General features: G+C 48.6%; 1 protein-coding gene across 1 annotated transcript in view; it reads left to right on the plus strand.

Annotated features, from left to right (window-relative positions):
• cdh15 (cadherin 15, type 1, M-cadherin (myotubule)) overlaps positions 1-21,298 on the plus strand; it is a 46,531-nt gene that overhangs the window by 18,336 nt on the left and 6,897 nt on the right. Inside the window, exons 3-11 of the mRNA XM_070898363.1 lie at positions 2,313-2,465; positions 2,545-2,689; positions 4,328-4,485; positions 7,986-8,114; positions 9,489-9,674; positions 11,192-11,445; positions 15,051-15,193; positions 16,223-16,459; positions 18,591-18,830. Of these exons, the coding sequence (XP_070754464.1) occupies positions 2,313-2,465; positions 2,545-2,689; positions 4,328-4,485; positions 7,986-8,114; positions 9,489-9,674; positions 11,192-11,445; positions 15,051-15,193; positions 16,223-16,459; positions 18,591-18,830 (1,645 nt within the window). The remainder of the gene's footprint in view (positions 1-2,312; positions 2,466-2,544; positions 2,690-4,327; positions 4,486-7,985; positions 8,115-9,488; positions 9,675-11,191; positions 11,446-15,050; positions 15,194-16,222; positions 16,460-18,590; positions 18,831-21,298) is intronic.

Raw genomic sequence — 21,298 nt, forward strand, 5'->3', positions numbered from 1 at the left:
TCTCAACCTTCTCTGCTCCAAGGAGAACAACCCCAGCTTCTCCACGTAACTGAAGTCCCTCATCCCTGGAACCATTCTCGTAAATCTTTTCTGCGCCCTCTCTAAGGCCTTCACATCCTTCCTAAAGTGCGGTGCCTGCCCAGAGTTGGACACTGTACTCCAGTTGGAGCCGAACCAGTGTTTTATACAGGTTCATCATAACTTCCACGTTTTTGTACTCTGTGCCTCTGTTTATGAAGCCCAAGGTCCCGTAAGCTTTGTTAACTGCTTTTTCAACCTGCCGTAATTATTTATTCATTGCGAAGTCCAGTGTGGAGTTGAGGCCCATGGCACCACCAAGGCTGATAAAATGAGTGATTCGGTGATTGCCAGCCTCACCTCCTGAGGGGGATCAGTAAACACAGGGCTTTACCTGACCCTGAAGGTTATGGACTGAAATTCCTGGACCTCAGTTAAGGTCACAATTGACCAGTCAAATTCCACAGTGGGACTGAATCCCTCGTCTCCCATGGCGCTTTTCACTGTGTCTGATTTTCAACAACAGTTTGCATTTATATAGCGCCTTTAACGTACAAAAACATCCCACGGCGATTTTCAGAGACATAAGGAAAATTGGACAATAAGCTGCAGGAAATATTAGGAGAGGTGACCAAAAGCTTGGTGAACGAGATCAGTTTTAAAGGAGGAGAAGGAAGTGGAGTGGTGGGAGGTGGGGCAGGGGGTGATGGGGCAGGGGGAGGTGGGGCAGTGGGGAGATGGGGCAGAGGGAAGGTGGGGCAGGGGGAGGTGGGGCAAGAGGTGGGACAGGGGGAGGTGGGGCGGGTGGGGGAGGTGGGGCAGTGGGAGGTGGGGCAGAGGGGGAGGGGGGCAGGGGGAGGTGGGGCGGAGGGAGGTGTAAGGAGGAAATTCCAAAGTGTGGGGCTCAGTGCTGTTTGTTCCTATCAATTGTTGACGATGTTCAAAGGGTCATCTTATGGAAGGGAAGAGAAGGGAGCTGAGACGCGCGGTGTAATGTATGCACCTGTGAGGCGAGGAGGCTCAAGCACGTGGGGAGATCCCGTCTGAACTGACCCCCGTCCGGACGGAATTCCTCATCGGTGCCAAACCCCGGAACCTCCCTCGGGAGCCAGCGCCTCACAACTTGAGCCGCCTCGGGGAAATCCCCTCCGTGCCTTTCAGTTCTGCGCGGAGGGGTTTCCTGTACGGGCTGCTCCCGCACACTCTCAACCTTGCCATCCTCGTCTGCCGTCCAGACACACCATGGCGTATCATCTTGCCGTCCGGAGGACGGAGGATGGTATCAGGGACTTGGCCTGGAGGGTGGTGCATGGAGCAGTCCCGTGCAACAAATTTTTAAGCCGGTTCACGGGCTCCCAGGCCGCCTGCAATTTCTGCGGTCTGGAAGAGTCCATGTTCCACGTTTTTATGGAGTGTGCGAGGTTGCAGCCCCTGTTCCATTATTTAAAGGGGCTGCTCCTCAATTTCTGGCTGCACTTCAGTCCCACACTCCTGATCTTTGGGCACCCTATGCGGAGGGGAGCAGGTAGGTCCGAGGGCCTCCTCGTAGGACTACTCCTGGGCACAGCCAAGGGTGCCATCAGCCGGTCCAGGCAGCAGGCAGTCGAGGGGGTCGTTCAGCCCGACTGCCTGCCTCTCTTCCGCGCCTACATCCGGGCCAAGGTGTCCTTAGAGATGGAGCACGCGGCCTTCCGCGAGAGGTGGGCGCCGGAGGGACTGGAGTGCATAGTCACCCCCGGCAACCAAATTTTAATTTGATTTTATATGTTTTAAAGTTTAATTTGTTTTAATTGCCGGTTTTAGTGTCCCCCTCCCCTTTTATAGGGGGCACTTGTAAATTATAGTTTTAGAGCCCCCCCAAAAAAACTACAAAAATACAAAAAACAAAAAAAAAGGGCCTTGGGAAATGTTTGGAGTGTCCCCCAGATCGGGGGGGGGGGGGGCACGATTTAATGTTTAATTTTGTTTACTCCAAAAAGAGTTGTGGAGCTGAGGCACTGTGAGTGGCTTAGCCAGTCAAGTGATGTGCACAAGACTCAATAAAACCCCAGTCTGTTGGGTCTAGGTCATCCACAACGAGGTATGCAGTTGTGAGCCTAGTGGATGAACTGGTAATGTGTAGTGTGATTGTTAAACCTTTGTTAATAAACTGACTAGTTCTTAATAGCAATGTGTTGCTACAAATTCTTAAGCAAGAATCCAGGAAGCAAATACATTACACAGGAACAATAGGGGAAGGGGGAAAAGCAATGCAAGTAGAGGATGGAGATAAATTCCATTCATTTTGTCAACAGATTAAATCAGACAAGCTTCCCAGCAAGGTGATCTACAGCATTAAAGGACCAGGAGTCGATGAAGAGCCAAAGGGAATCTTCACTATCGACCCTGACACGGGACTTGTCTTCCTGACCACAGTGCTAGACCGCGAGGAGAAGAGCAGTTACAAGGTAGGAAACCCGAGACAGTGACCAGAGGCTGCAGCAGCTCAGGAAACCCGAGGTAACAGACTGGGTTTGTTTTACACAGATCAAAGCTTACGCAGTCGGTGACACTGGCGCTCCACTGGAAGAACCCACAGATCTGGAGATCATCGTTATCGACCAGAATGACAACAGACCCATCTTTGACCAGCAGTATTTCATCGGACATGTCCTTGAGGGTTCAGCTCCAGGTCAGTACCTGGAAGCCCATCATTTGGGCTGACACAAACTGAAGTAGTTGAAATGTGCATCAACGTGTCTCTTCCAGCGGCGACAGAGCGGGACCTCCAGATCTTAGGGGAACTTTGATGTGTGTATATAAAAGTCTTGCTTTTTGCATTTGGTATCCATCTTTCACACTTCAGCAAATAGACGCAAAACCAGTCATTTTCTGCTAGTTTTTCTGACCTTGATAACCTGACTTCCACCAAGGCCAGAAACTAGGGACTTACAAGCAGCTGCCAATCTACACAAACTTTTTTCCAGCAATTAGTCTCTCAATGACCTCAAGGTGTGCCTATTTATACTTGTGCAGTGGTGTTACTGTGTAACTGCAAGCCTTCTTTCTCTCATCTCTAATTCTCAACTCTTACCACCTCGGAAGGTAAGTGGTGCATTGACCTCGTTCTGCCAACAGAGAACTCCTCCATCAGACACCCTCTGGTGTGAGTTGAGACTCAGAGAAGGAATGAAAGATTTGCAGTAAAACAGCACCTTATCACATCTCAGAAATGTCTCATTGTCCTTCATGGCCTGGTTAAACAAAGCTCCATCCTGGGAGCGACATGTAACTCCAGATGCCGAATAATCCACAGGAGACCAGTTAGTTCTGTTAAATTGTGTGAGATATAACGGCCCAACAAAGCTGTGGAGAGGTGTGCCGGCTTCAAGCTGCTGTGTACTCCACAAGATGAGTTCCCAATCTCAACCACATCCATTCTAGAAACAATGACTGGCAACAAGAGAGTTTAATTTGTCTAAGGTATGACCAGAGAGAGCCAAGTATTGTTTTTTGGACCCAAACATCAGCTCCGTAATTTTAAGACCTTACCAACGTGCTTTATGGTCACCCCTCCCCACATCTCCTTCCTTGGCCCGCTAGCCATTTCTGTCTGATTGCACCACTGTGAAGCTCCTGGAATGTTCTCGTCATTGGAGGTGCTTTATCCAGATGTAAGTGTGCCCTTGACTGGTGAGAATTGGAGCTGTTGGAACAGGCTTGGCCTGTGTTCCCTTGAGTTTAGAAGACTGAGAGGTTATCACATCGAGGTGGTTCGAATGATAAAGGATTTAATTGGGTAGAGAGAGAGAAACAATTTCCTCTGGTGAGAGTCCAGAACAAGGGTACATAACCTTAAAATTAGAGCCAGGGGTGATCACAGGAAGCACTTTTCACACAGAGGGGAATGGGAATCTGGAACTCTTCCCCAAAATGCTGTGGAGGTTGGGGGTCAATTGAAAATTCAACAACTGAGTTTGATGATTTTTGTTGGCCAAGGGTATTAAGGGTTATGGAACCAAGGCGGGTAAATGGAGTTAAGATACAAATCAGCCATGATCTAATTGTATGGCGGAACAGGCTCCAGGGGCTGAATGGCCTCCTCCTGCTCCTAGACATGGGCCAGTGAATACAGGTAGGTTGAGGCGGGTTTAGGAGGCTCTAGGAGCGTTCAGGTGGGTTGGCGGGTTTAGGCGGAGTGCACTGCGACGTGCCCAGGGGCGGAGAAGCGAGTTCACTTGCTGCACACCTGAGTGCCGGTTGCAGATTGCCGATGTTTGGGTGGAATTGCTTTGTCGACACTTGCTGAGCTGTGTGTGCAATGTTCCAGGCACGCGGGTAATGCGAGTGACCGCCTCCGATGCTGATGATCCTCAGACCGACAATGCTGCCCTGGGCTACTCAATAGTGGGTGATGGAAGAGGAATTTTCCGAATCGATCCCGTGACAGGAGAGATCCGTACAGTCGGAGTGGGCCTGGATCGGGAGGTGAGTAAAGAGTTAATAAGAACCCAGTCACTACGAGCGATTGGCACAATGGTGGCGCTGGGGTCAGAGGCACTTCAAATGGGAATTAATGTAGGAATGGTCTTGGATCAGAGACTGGGGCCACAGTGCAGGCTATGCCCTCAGCCCTAAACATCAGTATAAAGTGGGATAAGGGGGTTTGGGTTTAAGATCCGGTGTGGAAACGAATCGGAAATGGTGAACTTGTGAAAGACCTCTAGCTGTGAATTGGGGAAAGATGATGATTTGGCTTTCTGGTGCACAGTTAATATTAAAACCTTCCATCCTTAGAGAGGTTTGAACAAGATTCCATCTGGGTGATTAATTGCAAAGGATAATAGGGGAATCAAGGGATATGGGGACAGTGCAGGAAAGTGGAGTTAAGGTGGAAGATCAGCCATGATCACAATGAATGGTGGAGCAGGCTCGAGGGGCCAAATGACCTACTCCTTCTATTTCTTATGTTCTTATGATAGAGGTCAAGGAACAGGAGATAAAGTTGGGACCTGGGTACAAAATGTGGTGACTAAAACGGGAACTTCTCATGTTGGAAAGAATTTAGCCTGGCTTATCCCAGGGCTGCGTTCAGGGCAGGGCTCAAACAGGTGTTGAGTCTCAATGGGTTTCAGGTGTCTGCTCTGGGCGCCTCTTTTCTACCTTTACCAATATGGCGGGCGGTGCTTTGGAGCCCCTGCCCGCCATATTGGATGTTTTGGCAGATGAAATTTAACACATTGAAGCATGAATGAGAGGCAGTATAAACTAAATGGTCCAATTTTAAAGGGTGCGGAAACAGAGAGACCTGGGGGTGTATTATCACAAATCCTTCAGGGTGGCAGGACAAGTTGAGAAAGCTGTTACGATGCATATGGGATCCTGGGCTTTATTAATAGAGGCATGGAGTACAAAAATAAACCTTTGAAAAGGGTGCAAAGGATATTTACCAGAATGGTTCCAGGGATGAGGGACTTCAGTTACACGGATAGACTGGAGTAGCTGGGGTTGTTCTCCTTAGAGCAAAGAAGGTGAAGAGGAGATTTTATAGAGGTGTTTAAAATCACGAGGGGTTTTGTTCGAGTAAATAAGGAGAAATTGTGTTGGGGAAATTGATGGGATTGAAGGCCGATAAATCCCCAGGGCCTGATGGACTGCATCCCAGAGTACTTAAGGAGGTGGCCTTGGGAATAGTGGATGCGTTGACAGTCATTTTCCAACATTCCATTGACTCTGGATCAGTTCCTATGGAGTGGAGGGTAGCCAATGTAACCCCACTTTTTAAAAAAGGAGGGAGAGAGAAAACAGGGAATTATAGACCGGTCAGCCTGACATCGGTAGTGGGTAAAATGATGGAATCAATTATTAAGGATGTCATAGCAGTGCATTTGGAAAGAGGTGACATGATAGGTCCAAGTCAGCATGGATTTGTGAAAGGGAAATCATGCTTGACAAATCTTCTGGAATTTTTTGAGGATGTTTCCAGTAGAGTGGATAAGGGAGAACCAGTTGATGTGGTATATTTGGACTTTCAGAAGGCGTTCGACAAGGTCCCACACAAGAGATTGATGTGCAAAGTTAGAGCACATGGGATTGGGGGTAGTGTACTGACATGGATTGAGAACTGGTTGTCAGACAGGAAGCAAAGAGTAGGAGTAAATGGGTACTTTTCAGAATGGCAGGCAGTGACTAGTGGGGTACCGCAAGGTTCTGTGCTGGGGCCCCAGCTGTTTACACTGTACATTAATGATTTAGATGAGGGGATTAAATGTAGTATCTCCAAATTTGCGGATGACACTAAGTTGGGTGGCAGTGTGAGCTGCGAGGAGGATGCTGTGAGGCTGCAGAGCGACTTGGATAGGTTAGGTGAGTGGGCAAATGCATGGCAGATGAAGTATAATGTGGATAAATGTGAGGTTATCCACTTTGGTGGTAAAAACAGAGAGACAGACTATTATCTGAATGGTGACAGATTAGGAAAAGGGGAGGTGCAAAGAGACCTGGGTGTCATGGTACATCAGTCATTGAAGGTTGGCATGCAGGTGCAGCAGGCGGTTAAGAAAGCAAATGGCATGTTGGCCTTCATAGCAAGGGGATTTGAGTACAGGGGCAGGGAGGTGTTGCTACAGTTGTACAGGGCATTGGTGAGGCCACACCTGGAGTATTGTGTACAGTTTTGGTCTCCTAACCTGAGGAAGGACATTCTTGCTATTGAGGGAGTGCAGCGAAGGTTCACCAGACTGATTCCCGGGATGGCGGGACTGACCTATCAAGAAAGACTGGATCAACTGGGCTTGTATTCACTGGAGTTCAGAAGAATGAGAGGGGACCTCATAGAAACATATAAAATTCTGACGGGGTTAGACAGGTTAGATGCAGGAAGAATGTTCCCAATGTTGGGGAAGTCCAGAACCAGGGGTCACAGTCTAAGGATAAGGGGTAAGCCATTTAGGACCGAGATGCGGAGGAACTTCTTCACCCAGAGAGTGGTGAACCTGTGGAATTCTCTACCACAGAAAGTTGTTGAGGCCAATTCACTAAATATATTCAAAAAGGAGTTAGATGAGGTCCTTACTGCTAGGGGGATCAAGGGGTATGGCGAGAAAGCAGGAATGGGGTACTGAAGTTGAATGTTCAGCCATGAACTCATTGAATGGCGGTGCAGGCTAGAAGGGCCGAATGGCCTACTCCTGCACCTATTTTCTATGTTTCTATGTTTCTAATGTATGTAACTATATAATACTTGCCACCAGAGGGCGCAGCTGTTAGAGTCCTAATGGTCACCTGCACACACGTGCAGGGCCAGTATAAAAGGTTGGCTGCCATGTTGTTTAGGCACTCTGGAGTTGTAATAAAGAAGATTACGGTCACACTAAGTTTAGCTCACAGTACTCAGCCTCGTGGAGTTCTTCTGTACACGACAGTTTCCAATGGCAGGAGGGTTGGTAACCAGAGGACGCAGATTTAAGGTGATTGGCAAAAGAACCAGGGGTGAGACGAAAAGAATTATTTTACGCAGCGAGTTGTTGTGATCTGGGTGGAAGCAGATTCAGTAGTAACTTTCAAAAGGGAATTGGATAAATACTTGAAGGGAAAACATTTACAGGGCTATGGGGAAAGGGCAGGGGGAGTGGGACTAATTGGATAGCTCTACCAAAGAGCTGGCAAAGGCATGATGAGCTGAATGGCCTCCTTCTGTGCCGTACTGTTCTATGATGCTAAGATAAATTTTACGCCTGTGAAACGAGCTGGTCACAGCCAATTACTAGGCTAAGGATGATGGAGAGAGGGGACTGAGGAGTTTGTAGATTCAGGACTGAGGGATATGCTGAGAAGGGATCGAGGGAGATGGAGAGATGGCAGGTAAGTGGGGTTTATCTATGGACTTGTTGGGCCTGTTGGGTATTCCCAGCTCCTGAAATCTCTCCACTTGTTCCGATCGAGTCTGTGCAGCAATTCTTTCCTGAATGTTGTCTTTGCGTTTGCAGAATATTTCCGTGTACAATCTGACTCTGCAAGTGGCAGATCTCTCAGGCGAAGGACTTTCCACCACTGCCACCGCCGTCATCTTCATCGATGACATCAATGACAATGCTCCAGAGTTTGTTGCCACTGAGGTTAGTGATGTCAGTCTATCTGTCAGCTGTGTCGATTATTGAGAAACTTAGGCAAAGGGTCAAACTCAGGACAAGGGCGAAGAGCAAGTTATTATTTAAATGGAGAAAGATTGCAAAGTGTCGCAGTACAGCGGGACCTGGGGGTACTTGTGCATGAAACACAAAAGGATAGTATGCAGGTACAGCCAGTGATTAGGAAGGCCAATGGAGTCTTGGGCTTTATTGCAAAGGGGATGGAGTATAAAAGCAGGGAAGTCTTGCTACAGCTATACAGGGTATTGGTGAGACCACATCTGGAATACTGAATGCAGTTTTGGTTTCCATATTTACGAAAGGATATACTTGCTTTGGAGGCAGTTCAGAGAAGGTTCATTAGGTTGATTCCAGGGATGAGGGGGTTGACTAGAACTAGAGGGCATGATCTTAGAATAAGGGGTTGCCCATTTAAAACAGAGATGAGGAGGAATTTCTTCTTTCAGAGGTTGTAAATCTGTGGAATTCGCTGCCTCAGAGAGCTGTGGAAGCTGGGACATTGAATAAATTTAAGACGGAAGTAGATGGTTTCTTGAACGATAAGGGGATAAGGGGTTATGGGGAGCGGGCAGGGAAATGTAGCTGAGTCCATGATCAGATCAGCTATGATCTTATTGAATGGCGGAGCAGGCTTGAGGGGCCATATGGCCTACTCCTGTTCCTATTTCTTATGTTCTTATGACATGATCAAGGTGAAGGTTCAAGACCAGGAGGAAGAGCCAAAGCACAGTGCAGGACAGTCCAGGTAAAGAATATCTGCAGTATGGCGCTGCTTGGTTTAATTGCTAAGAGCCCAACTTGAACACCTTCTGCTGACCCTGCCAAACATCATGGGGTTGGGGGAAGCCTCATGATTTCAATGCCTTTTAGTGGATCTGTGAGCCTCTCCCAATGAAGAGGCCTAGTCAGGGGGTTGCTGGGGTCGCCCAGGATGAAGCCTTCAGTTGCCTCCATGGCTTCCTTCACACAATGGCTACTTACAGAGGTCCCAACCTTGATGCAGGACTGGACCCTGTGCTGCCTCTCACCCCCATCCCTTGATTGGGTGGATTGGATATGCCCCGATCATGTGACATGTCTGCTTGGAGCCCTAGCTCTGGCCCAACCCCTCATTACGATGGAAATGTTAAGACGAGGTTGGGACTAGTTTAGTGTAACTAGGTCCAGCCCAGTTTCTGGCCAATCTGATGCACTCCCACCAAAGTTACAGGGATACCCTGTAGATTTTTACGGCCAAGGTATTTAGCAACTTTGCTCACACTTATTGAACAGATAAATATAACATTTTTAAATAAATGTTAATCACAGTTCCTAATAACCTCTGAACTTTTCCCCTTGCAGTTCACTGCTGAAGTGTCAGAGGACATGGTGGGAGCAGAGATCGGCAAAGTCAGCGTGGAGGACAAGGATCAACCTGGGACGTCCAACTGGTTGGTGAACTACACGATCGTTGGCGGCAATGACCATGGACTCTTCAGCATCCGGACTGAGCCGCAAACCAACACAGGCATCCTATTCGTTGAAAAAGTAAAGGGGAAACACCCAATCGAGAAGTAGTTTAGCAATTAGATTTATATTTAGAAAGCGGTGAATCATTGGTTTGAGGAGACACGGACAGCATTCTGGTCTGCGTCTGAACCTCGCCCAGGGCGAAGGGCTCCTCTCTCTCAGTCTATCAGAGCTGTGACAGGTGTGGGTAACAGGCAGAAGAAAGGTCATGTCTGGAGAGGGCATAGGGCAAATTCCAATGAGCAAAACCACTCCTGATTGGCGTAATTCTTTAGCCAGGAGTTGGCCTCCAGATCGTGTTTCTTCTTGAAGCTGACCATCTAGAAGCGAAAGGATTGGATTACCCAGTGGTCTGGAGTCAAGGGTCAACTTCCCTGGTGGTCTGGGGTCAAGGGTCAGATTTTCTGGTGGACTGGGGTCGAGGTTCAGATGTTCTGGTGGACTGGGGTCGAGGGTCAGATTCCCTGCTAGTCTGGCCAAATGCCCAAACTGATGAAAGTCTGGTGAAGGGTCTGACCCAGAACGTTAACCAATCTTTTCCTTCTCAGTTGCTGCTCTGTGTCTCCGGCATTTTCTGTCTTTATTACTGAATTATTCCTCACTGTTACTGAGGAGAGCCCAGGAGGGTCACTGTCCATCTGGCAATGTGAGAGAGAATAACTCACAAATCGAGCCAGGGTCTGAGCTCTGGGCTTGGAAATGATAAAGTGCCAATTTGGACCAATGCCTCGCTGGGCAGGATCCTGTCCAGTGTGGTGTGAGCCAGGATCAGTCCCAAGCTCCGCTGTTAGGTGCTCTCAGCGGTGGCACAAAGTGGGGGGCGGGGGGGCTACAATTCCCATGTTCCACCCTCCGTAAACTTGAGGTCATCCAAAGCTCGGCTGCCCGTGTCCCAACTCGCACCGAACCCCATTCATTCATCAGCCCCCTCTGCTCGCTGAACTACACTGGCTCCCGGTTAAGCAACGCCTCGATTTTAAAATTCTCATCCGGGTTTACAAATCCCTCCATGTCCTCATCCCTCCCTATCTCTGTAACCTCCTCCAGCCCTACAATCCCCCGAGATATCTGCGCTCCTCCACTTCTGGCCTCCTGAGCATCTCCCGATTTCCATCGCTCCACCATTGGTGGCCGTGCTTTCAGCTGTTGAGGGCCTAAACTCTGGATCTCCCTCCCTAAACCTCTCCGCCTCACTACCTCTCTCTCCTCCTTTGAGACGCTCCTTAAAACCCACCTATTTGATCAAGATTTTGGTCACCTGCCCTAATATCTCCTTGTGTGACTTGGTGTCAAATTTGATTTAATAACACTTCTGTGAGGCGCCTTGGGACATTTTACTACATTAAAGGCGCTATATAAATGCAAGTTATTATTGTTGTACAATTGACCTCAGTGAGTCTAGACTCAGGACAGGAACTGACCTCTAGCAAGGGTCAGGGTTCAGGGGCATCCGGGAGGAGGGGAGAAAACTGAGGAAACGGTTGGAGACACCAAGGAATTACCGTGGGGGTTTATTTTACCGCCGTCTGTTTCAGAGTCTGGATTATGAAAAGGCCGAGAAACACGTACTGACTGTAGAAGCCAAGAACCAGCAGGAGGTCAGTCCCGGAGCACCACAAACTCTCCTCTCCTCGGCTAAGGTCATCGTGACAGTGACCGACGTGAATGAAGCCCCCCGCTTTGTGGAAGACCCTCGAGAGCTGAGTGTGCCGGAAGGTTTGAGAGCCGGGAGCATTCTGACCGTCTACACAGTCACTGACCCCGACACAAAGCAACGGCAGAATATCAGGTCAGAATCCGAGTGTGAATGGCTCAATACTCCCCCTGCCCCAAACTCCCCCACATCCCAAACTCCGCTCTCCCCAAACTCCCCCCCACCCCCTCTCTCCGGGTGATTTCCCCCCTCTCTCTCTCTCTCTGGGTGATTTCCCCCCTCTCTCTCTCTCTCACTGGGTGATTTCCCCCCCCTCTCTCTCTCTCTCTCTGGGTGATTTCCCCCTCTCTCTTTCTCTCCGGGTGATTTCCCCTCTCTCTCTCTCTCTCTCTGGGTGAGGGGCAGGTTTGGCAGATTACTATTTCTGCTTACAGGATTTTTAGACAAGACAGAGAGGGGGGTCGCGGTATTAATTAAAGAAACTATTACAGCGGTGAGGAGGGATGATATGTTAGAGCGATCATCAAATGAGGCCATATGGGTCGAATTGAAAAATAAAAAAGGGGCGATCACACTGCTGGGTGTGTATTATAGACCACCAAACAGTGGGAGGGAGATAGAGGAGCAAATATGTAGGCAAATTGCTATGAAGTCCAAAAACCATAGGGCACTAATAGTAGGGGATTTTAACTATCCAAATATTGATTGGGACAAATATAGTGTGAAGGGTATAGAGGGTGCGGAATTCTTGAAATGCATTCAAGAGAATGTTTTTTGTCAGTGTGTAACAAGTCCAACATGAGAGGGGGCGGTTTTGGATTTAGCTTTTGGGAAATGAAGCTGGGCAGGTTGAAGGGGTATTAATGGGAGAGCACTTGGGTGCCAGTGACTATAATTCAGACAGATTCAAGTTAGTTATGGATAGGGACAAGGATAGACCAGGAATAAAAGTCCTAAATTGGAGAAAAGCTAATTTTGCTAATTTGAGGAGTGATTTGGCCATGGTGGACTGGAAACAGCTACTTGTGGGTAAATCATTGTCGGAACAGTCAAGGAGGAGATCCAACAGGCTCAGGCCAAACATGTGCCCTTAAAGAAAAAGGATGGGAATAAAAATTCTAGAGCCCCTGGGTGTCTAGGGACTTACAGGGGAGGATAAAGAAAAAAAGGGAAGCCTATGTCATATACCAATAGCTAAATACTATCGAATCTTTGGAGGAATATAGAAATTTAAGAGGCAAAATTAAAAAGGATATTAGCAATGCTAAGAGAGAGCATGAAAAATTCTTGGCTAGCAAAATTAAGGAAAACTCAAAGATGTTCTATAAATATATTAAGAGTAAGAGGGTAACTAAAGAAAGGGTATGGCCTATTAGAGACAATGAGGGTAATTGTTGTGTGGAGGCGGAAGATGTTGGTAAGGTTCTTAATGAATACTTTGCATCTGTTTTCACAAAGAAAAGGGGCAATGCAGATACTGCTATCGAGGAGGAGTGTGAAATTCTGGATGAAATAAATGTTATGTATCTAACTAATACTTGCCACCAGAGGGCGCGACTGTTGGGTGTCCTAATGGTCACCTGCACACATGTGCAGGGCCAGTATAAAAGGTTGGCTGCCATGTTGTTTAGGCACTCTGGAGTTGTAATAAAGACTAAGGTCACACTAAGTTTAGATCACAGGACTCAGCCTCATGGAGTTCTTCTATAGCCAACAATAAACATAGTGAGAGAGGAAGTATTAAGGGGTTTAGCAGCTTTGAAAGTAAATAAGTCCCCAGGCCCGGATGAAATGCATCCCACGCTGTTGAGCGAAGTAAAAGAGGGAAAAGCAGAGGCCTTGACTATCATTTTCCAGTCCTCTTTGGATATGGGCATGGTGCTGGGGACTGGTAATGTGGTACCCTTGTTTAAGAAGGGAGAAAGGGATAGGCTGAGTAATTACAGGCCTGTCATTGACGATGGGAAAATTATTGGAAAAAATCCTGAAAGACAGGATAAATCTACATTTGGAAAGGCAAGGATTAATTGGGGACAGTCAGCACGGATTTGTTAAGGGAAGATCGTGTTTGACTAACCTGATTGAATTTTTTGAGGAGGTAACCAAGAGGGTTGATGAGGGTAGTGCGTACGATGTAGTGCATATGGACTTTAGCAAAGCTTTTAATAAGGTCCCACATGGCAGACTGGTCACGAAGGTTAAAGCCCATGAGATCCAGAGCAAAGTGGCAAGTTGGATCCAAAATTGGCTGAGGTGTAGGAAGCAAAGGGTAATGGTTGATGGATGTTTTTGTGACTGGAAGGATGTTTCCAGTGGGATTCCGCAGGGCTCAGTACTGGGTCCCTTGCTTTTTGTGGTATATATCAACAATTTAGATTTGAATATAGGGAGTATGATGTATGATTAAGAAGTTTGCAGAAGGCACTAAAATTGGCTGTGTGGTTGTTAATGAAGAGGAAAGTCATGGGCTGCAGGAGGATATCAATCTACTGGTCAGGTGGGCGGAGCAGGGGCAAATGGAATTGAATTCGGAGAAGTGTGAAGTAATGCACTTTGGGAGGGCTAATAAGGGTATACACATTAAGCGGTAGGCCACTTAATAGTGTAGATGAACAAAGAGACCTTGGAATGTTTGTCCACAGATCCCTTAAAGTAGCAGGCCAGGTGGATAAGAAGGCATATGGAATGCTTGCCTTTATTGGCCGAGGCATAGAATATAAGAGCAGGGAGGTTATGCTTAAATTGTATAATGCTCTGGTTAGGCCACAGCTGGAGTACTGATCGCCATATTATAGGAAGGACGTGATTGTACTAGAGAGGGTGCAGAGGAGATTTACTAGGATGCTGCCTGGAATGGAGAATCTTTGTTATGAGGACAGATTGGCTAGGCTGGGTTTGTTCTCATTGGAACAGAGGAGGTTGAGAGGAGATCTCATTGAGGTGTACAAAATATTGATGGGCCTGGATATAGTGGATAGTAAGGGCCTATTTCCATTGGTGGAGGGGTCTATTATGAGGGGGCATAGTTTTAAGGTGGTTGGTGGAAGGTTTAGAGGGGATTTGAGGGGGTGGGCTTTTTCACGCAGAGGGTTCTGGGGATCTGGAACTCACTGCCTGGAAGAGTGATGGATGCAGAAACTCTCACCACATTTAAAAGGTGGTTGGATGGGCACTTAATGTGCTGTAACCTGCAGGGTTACGGACCGAGAGCTGGTAATTAGGATTAGACTGGATAACCTCTTGTTGTCCGGTGCAGATATGATGGTAAGTACTGCAGGGAATCGAATACAGCCAGGGTGATCTCCTGGGCTAGTTTCAATCGCCTGGATGGGTCGGAGAGGAATTTTCCCAGATTTTTTCCCCCAAATTGGCCTGGGTTTTTATCTGGTTTTTGCCTCTCCCAGGAGATCACGTGGCTCCGGTTGGGGTGGAGTGTAGAATGTTTCAATGTAAGGGGTGTTATAGTTGAGTGGGGTGGACTGGTTGGGCTGGGTGCTCTTTACCTTTCCGCCATTATTCATAGGTTTATATGTAACCTTCAGGGCTGCTGACCGAGGGCCGAACGGCTCTTTGTTGACCGGCGCGGACATGATGGGCCGGAATGGCCTCCTTCCGCTCTGTCGATTTCTATTTCCCTTCTCCCTCTCTCCGGGTGTTTTCCCCCCCTCTCTCTCTCCGGGTGTTATCGCCCCTCCGTGATTTTCCGCAGACCATTAACTCCCCCCTTCTCTCTGTTCCAGTTACGGGATCCAGTATGACCCGGCCGATTGGCTGCTGGTTGATGAGATCACCGGGGAGATCGTTGTCCGGCAGGATATTGAGCGCAGATCACCATTCCTCCGCAACCATCGCTACACCGCCGTCATCACCGCCACGGACGACGGTAAGAGACGAGAGGACGAGAGGCAAATTACCAACAGAGGAACAGAACAGTGATCTGGGAGTGATCATTATTGCCATAAAATAGTAATACAGCAATGAACAGGGTATTAAAGTATTGACAGCCAAGTAGAAACAGGCCATTTAGCTGAATAGGTCAATGCCAGCATTTAGAAATAAATAATAAACATGACCCTGGGATAAAAGGTCAGAAATCCAGCAACTAACCTGGATAATAAAGGGTGTAAATTCTCTCCCAGCCCAGACACAGGACTCTCGCTGTTTTCCAGTGAGTTTTGTTTACAGTTGTGATATTTTATCTTCCCCCACCCTCCCCTCTCTCTCCACCCCTCTCCTTGCTCTCCCTCTCGCTCCCCCACCCTCCCCCTCTTCCCTCCCTCCCTCTGATGAGATGTGACCACTCCGGGCCATGGGCACCTGTCCAGAATAATTCCAGGTGCCCTGACCCTGGAAGCGGTATTGGGGCTTGGGGATCTTGTCCCCACGTACGGTTTGTGGGAGAAGGATGGGGGTATTTGGCTGGGGAAGGATGAGGATATTTGATAGGGGGAGGACAGGGAATATTTGACGGGAGAAGAACGAGGATATTTGGCGGGAGATGGACGGGGGTATTTGGTGGGAGAAGGATGGGGATATTTGGCAGGAGATGGACGGGGATATTTGGCTGGAGATGGACGGGGATATTTGGTGGGGAAGGACAGGGGTATTTGGCGGGGGAAGGACAGGGGTATTTGGCGGGGGAAGGACAGGGGTATTTGGCGGGGGAAGGACAGGGGTATTTGGCGGGGGAAGGACAGGGGTATTTGGCGGGGGAAGGACAGGGGTATTTGGCGGGGGAAGGACAGGGGTATTTGGCGGGGGAAGGACAGGGGTATTTGGCGGGGGAAGGACAGGGGTATTTGGCGGGGGAAGGACAGGGGTATTTGGCGGGGGAAGGACAGGGGTATTTGACGGGGGTTTGTTTCCTGTTTGGGGATCTGTGATGTTTAAGTTGTGGTGTCTGTACCCACAGGCGAACCGCCGCACACCGTGACAGGGACCCTGGAGATTCATGTTACTGAGGTGAACGATTTCCCCCCCGTCCTGTACCCGCGTCTCGGCTTCATGTGTAGTCAGTCGGACACTGATGGCGGGCTCCTCCTCTGGGCTCTCGATGCTGACCTGGAGCCTCATGCTGCGCCCTTTCATTTCGAGATTGTTCCTGATGATTCCGAGTATCCACAGAACTGGACACTCAGACTCCTCAACGGTAGGTGCTGGGCTACGTCTCTGGGAGTATCACCCACACAGCAGCAGAACCGCTGGTTTGAGATGGGAGGCTGGGCCCTGGGTGTGGCAGTGGGACAGACATCTGTGCAATCCAGGGGTGAATCCAACCCAAACTAACAGGCTGACAGTCCCGTCCGGTAGTCCAAGTGAAATGAGTTGCGGCCTTTGTACTTGGAGATCTGTATCCTAACCCGTGCTGTACCTGCCCTGAGAGTGTTTGATGGGACAGTGTAGAGGGAGCTTTACTCTGCATCTAACCCCATGCTGTACCTGCCCTGGGAGTGTTTGATGGGGCAGTGTAGAGGGAGCTTTACTCTGTATCTAACTGTGCTGTACCTGGCCTGGGAGTGTTTGATGGGACAGTGTAGGGGAGCTTTACTCTGTATCTAACCCGTGCTGTACCTGCCCTGGGAGTGTTTGATGGGACGGTGTAGAGAGAGCTTTAGTTTGTATCTAACCCGTGCTGTACCTGGCCTGGGAGTGTTTGATGGGACAGTGTAGAGGGAGCTTTACTCTGTATCTAATCCATGCTGTACCTGCCCCGGGAGTGTTTGATGGGACTGTGTACATAAGAACATAAGAAATAGGAACAGGAGTAGGACATTTGGCTCCTCGAGCCTGCTCCGCCATTCAATAAGATCATGGCTGATCTGATCTTGGCCTCAGCTCCACTTCCCCGCCTGCTACCCACAACACTTTACTCCCTTAACGCTCAAAAATCTGTCTATCTCCGCCTTAAATATATTCAATGACCCAGCCTCCACAGCTCTCTGGGGCAGAGAATTCCACAGATTTATAACCGTCTGAGTGAAAAAATTCCTCCCCATCTCAGTTTTAAATGGGCGACCCTTATTATAAAACTATGCCCCCTAGTTCTAGATTCTCCCATGAGTGGAAACATCCTCTCTGCATCTACCTTGTCAAGCCCCCTCATTATCTTATATGTCTCAATAAGATCACCTCTCATTCTTCTAAACACCAATGAGTACAGGCCCAACCTGCTCAACCTTTCTTCATAAGTCAGCCCCTTCATCTCAGTAATCAACCGAGTGAACCTTCTCTGAACTGCCTCTAATTCAAGTATATCCCTCCTTAAATAAGGAGACCAAAACTGTACGCAGTACTAGGTGTGGCCTCACCAATATCCTGTACAGTTGTAGCAGGACTGCTCTGCTTTTATACTCCATGCCCCTTGCAATAAAGGCCAACATTCCATTTGCCTTCCTGATCACTTGCTGTACCAGCACGCTAACTTTTTGTGGTTTATGCACAAGGACCCCCAGGTCCCTCTGTACTGCAGCACTTTGTAATTTTTCTCCATTTAAATAATAATTTGCTTTTTTATTTTTTCCACCAAAGTGGATAACCTCACTCTTTCCCACATTATACACCATCTGCCAATTTTTTTCTCACTCACTTAGTCTGGCTGTATACCTTTGCAGATTTTTTGTGCCCTCCTCACATCCGACTTTTCTACCCGTCTTTGCATTAGCAAAAAACTTGGCTACATTACACTCGGCCTCCTGATCCAAATCATTAATATAGATTGTAAATAGTAGAGAGGGAGATTTACTCTCTAACCCCATGCTATACCTGTCCTGGGAGTATTTGATGGGACAGTGTAGAGGGAGCTTTACTCTGTATCTAATCCGTGCTGTACCTGCCCTGGGAGTGTTTGATGGGACAGTGTAGAGGGAGCTTTACTCTGTATCTAACCCGTGCTGTACCTGCCCTGGGAGTGTTTGATGGGACAGTGTACAGGGAGCATTACTCTGTATCTAACCCCGTGCTATACCTGCCCTGGGAGTGTTTGGGACAGTGTACAGGGAGCTTGACTCTGTATCTAACCCATGCTGTCCCTGCCCTGGGAGTGTTTGATGGGACAGTGTAGAGGGAGCTTTACTCTGTATCTAACCCGTGCTGTCCCTGCCCTGGGAGTGTTTGATGGGACAGTGTAGAGGGAGCTTTACTCTGTATCTAATCCGTGCTGTACCTGCCCTGGGACTTTAGAACGCTGGTAATTATGGAGTTAACATTGCTCCCTGAGTGCAGGATTTGGGAGCTCGGTTACAGAGTGACTCTTGAGTTTTCAACTCCTCCGCTCTCCACAGATACACACGCTGAGCTGGGAGCGCTGCACGCTCTCAGCGAGGGAACCTACAGCCTGCAGATTCGGGTCAGTGACTCGGGAGAGCCAAGTCTGAGCCAGGAGCACACCCTGAACGTGACCGTGTGTTACTGCAGCACGAGAGGGGATTGTACCGGAGGGATAGCGGCGATGGTCGGGACCCGTGTGGGGCTGGGCTTCGGAGCCTTGATGGTGATTCTCGCCAGCGTCCTCCTCTTACTGCGTGAGTATCAGAGTCTCCTCGCACTCGCACTCGGGGCCTATGCTCCCAGCTCTTGCTTCACATGATGGGGCCGGGCATTGAGCAGGTGAAGTGGGGCCCTTGGGTATGGCCCTCGGTGTCCTGGGCCCCAGTGATGTCCCCGGGGCAGATGGCCAGTGGGGAAATGGGGCAGAGCCCAGCTAACGCCAGTGCGCCATCAGAGTAATTCTTGCCAGGGGTGGGGCATTGGTTCCATCTGCCCTGGGGGAGGGGATGGGGGTGGGGTGGGGGCAGTGAGGTGGGGGGGATGGGGTTCGATAGGACGGAACCGCCCACTGCTGCCCCAACCTGAACCCGATTGTACCAGCAGGATCCCGGGGCCCAGCCTCTACCGACACCAACCCGCCCACTTCCGGTTTTAACGGAGGCAGGTGACCAATCCGCTCCCAGGAGTCGGGTCGGTCATTTGAATATTATAATGAAGCTGGGTGCCTCAGATTTAATCTCCACTTTAATCTTCACGGTGGCTGGCTGGCTGGGTTTCCCGGGCCTCGGAAAACCAACATCTAAAAGGGAGGCGAGGATTGCTGGATCCCGCTGACCCGCATCCCTCACCCCGTCCGCAATTTCCCACTGACCCAACTCCAATCACCTGCCTCCCCTGATTTTTATTTATTCGTCACTGACGAGGCCGGCAATTATTGCCCTTGAGAAGTGGTGGTGAGCCGCCTACTTGTACTGCTGTTCCTTGTAGCGGTTTGGTACAACAGAGTGTCTCGCTGGGCCATTTCACAAAGCAGTTAAGAGTCAACCACATTGCTGTGGGTCTGGAGTCACATATAAGACCAGACCGGGTAAGGGAGGCAGATTTCCTTCCCTACAGGACATTAGTGAACCAAATGCGTTTTTCCGACAATCCGGTAGTTTCATGGTCACCATTACTAGTACTAGCATTTTAGAAAGATAGAAACATAGAAACCTACAGCGCAGAAGGAGGCCATTTCGGCCCATCGTGTCCGCACCGACTGACAAAGAGCCACAAGACCCTCGGTCAGCAGCTCTGAAGGTTACATATAAACCTATGAACAATGGTGGAAAAGTAAAGAGCATCCGGCCCAACCAGTCTGCCCCACACAACTGCGACACCCCCTGCACCACAACATTCTACACTCCACAACAGATTTTATTCCAGATTTATTTAATTAACTGAACTTAAATTTGTGGTGGGATTTGAACTCACGTCTCCGGATTATTATAGTGATAAACATATTGAGAATGGAAGTTTTAAGGGGCTTAGAAGCTTTGAAAGTGGATAAATCCCCAGGCCCAGATGAAATGTATCCTAGGCTGTTAAGAGATGCAAAAGAGTAAATAGCAGAGGCTCTGACCATCATTTTCCAATCCTCTCTAGCTAAAGGTGCGGTGCCAGAGGACTGGAAGACTGCTAATGTTGTACCTTTGTTTAGAAAGGGACAGACCGAGTAATTACAGGCCAGTCAGCCTAACTTCAGTGGTGGGAAAACTATTGGAAAAAATCCTGAGGGACAAGATAAATCTTCATTTGGAAAGACATGGTTTAATCAAGGACAGTCAGCATGGATTTGTCAACGGAAGGTCGTGTCTGACGAACTTGATTGAATTTTTCAAGGAGGTAACCAGGAGGGTCGATGAGGGCAGTCCGTATGATGCAGTGTATATAGATTTTAGCAAAGCTTTTGATCAGGTCCCACATGGCAGACTGGGCACGAATGTAATAGCCCATGCAATCCAGGGCAAAGTGGTAAGTTGGATCCAAAATTGGCTCAGAGGCAGGAAGCAGAGGGTACTGGTTGACGAATGTTGGGGGTATGATTAAGAAGTTTGCAGATAACACTAAAATAGGTTGATAATGAAGAAGAAAGCTGCAGACTGCAGGAAGATATCAATGTACTGGTCAGAACAGTGGCAAATGGAATTCAATCCGGATAAGTGTGAGGTAATACATTTGGGGAGGTCTAACAAGGCAAGGGAATGCACATTAAATAGTATGACACTGAAAAGTGCGGAGAAACAAAGGGACCTTGGAGTGCAGGTCCACAGATCCCTGAAGGTAGCAGGCCAGGTAGATAAGGTGGTTAAGAAGGCATATGGAATACTTGCCTTTATAAGTCAAAACATGGAATATAAGAGCAAGGAGATTATGCTTGAACTGTATAAAACACTGGTTAGGCCACAGCTGGAGTACTGTGTGCGGTTCTGGTCACCACATTACAGGAAAGAAGTGATTGCACTGGAAAGGGTGCAGAGGAGATTTACGAGGATGTTGCCAGGACTGGAGAATTTTGGGCTCTGAGGAAAGATTGGAGATGCTGGGTCTGTTTTCTTTGGATCAGAGGAGGCTAAGGGGAGACATGATTTGAGGTGTATAAAATTATGAGGGGCCTGGATAGAGTGGATAGGAAGGACCTGTTTCCCTTGGTAGAGGGGTCAACAACTAGGGGACATAGATT

Source organism: Pristiophorus japonicus, chromosome 13 (assembly GCF_044704955.1).
Source record: "Pristiophorus japonicus isolate sPriJap1 chromosome 13, sPriJap1.hap1, whole genome shotgun sequence".
NCBI classification, from domain to species: domain Eukaryota; kingdom Metazoa; phylum Chordata; class Chondrichthyes; family Pristiophoridae; genus Pristiophorus; species Pristiophorus japonicus.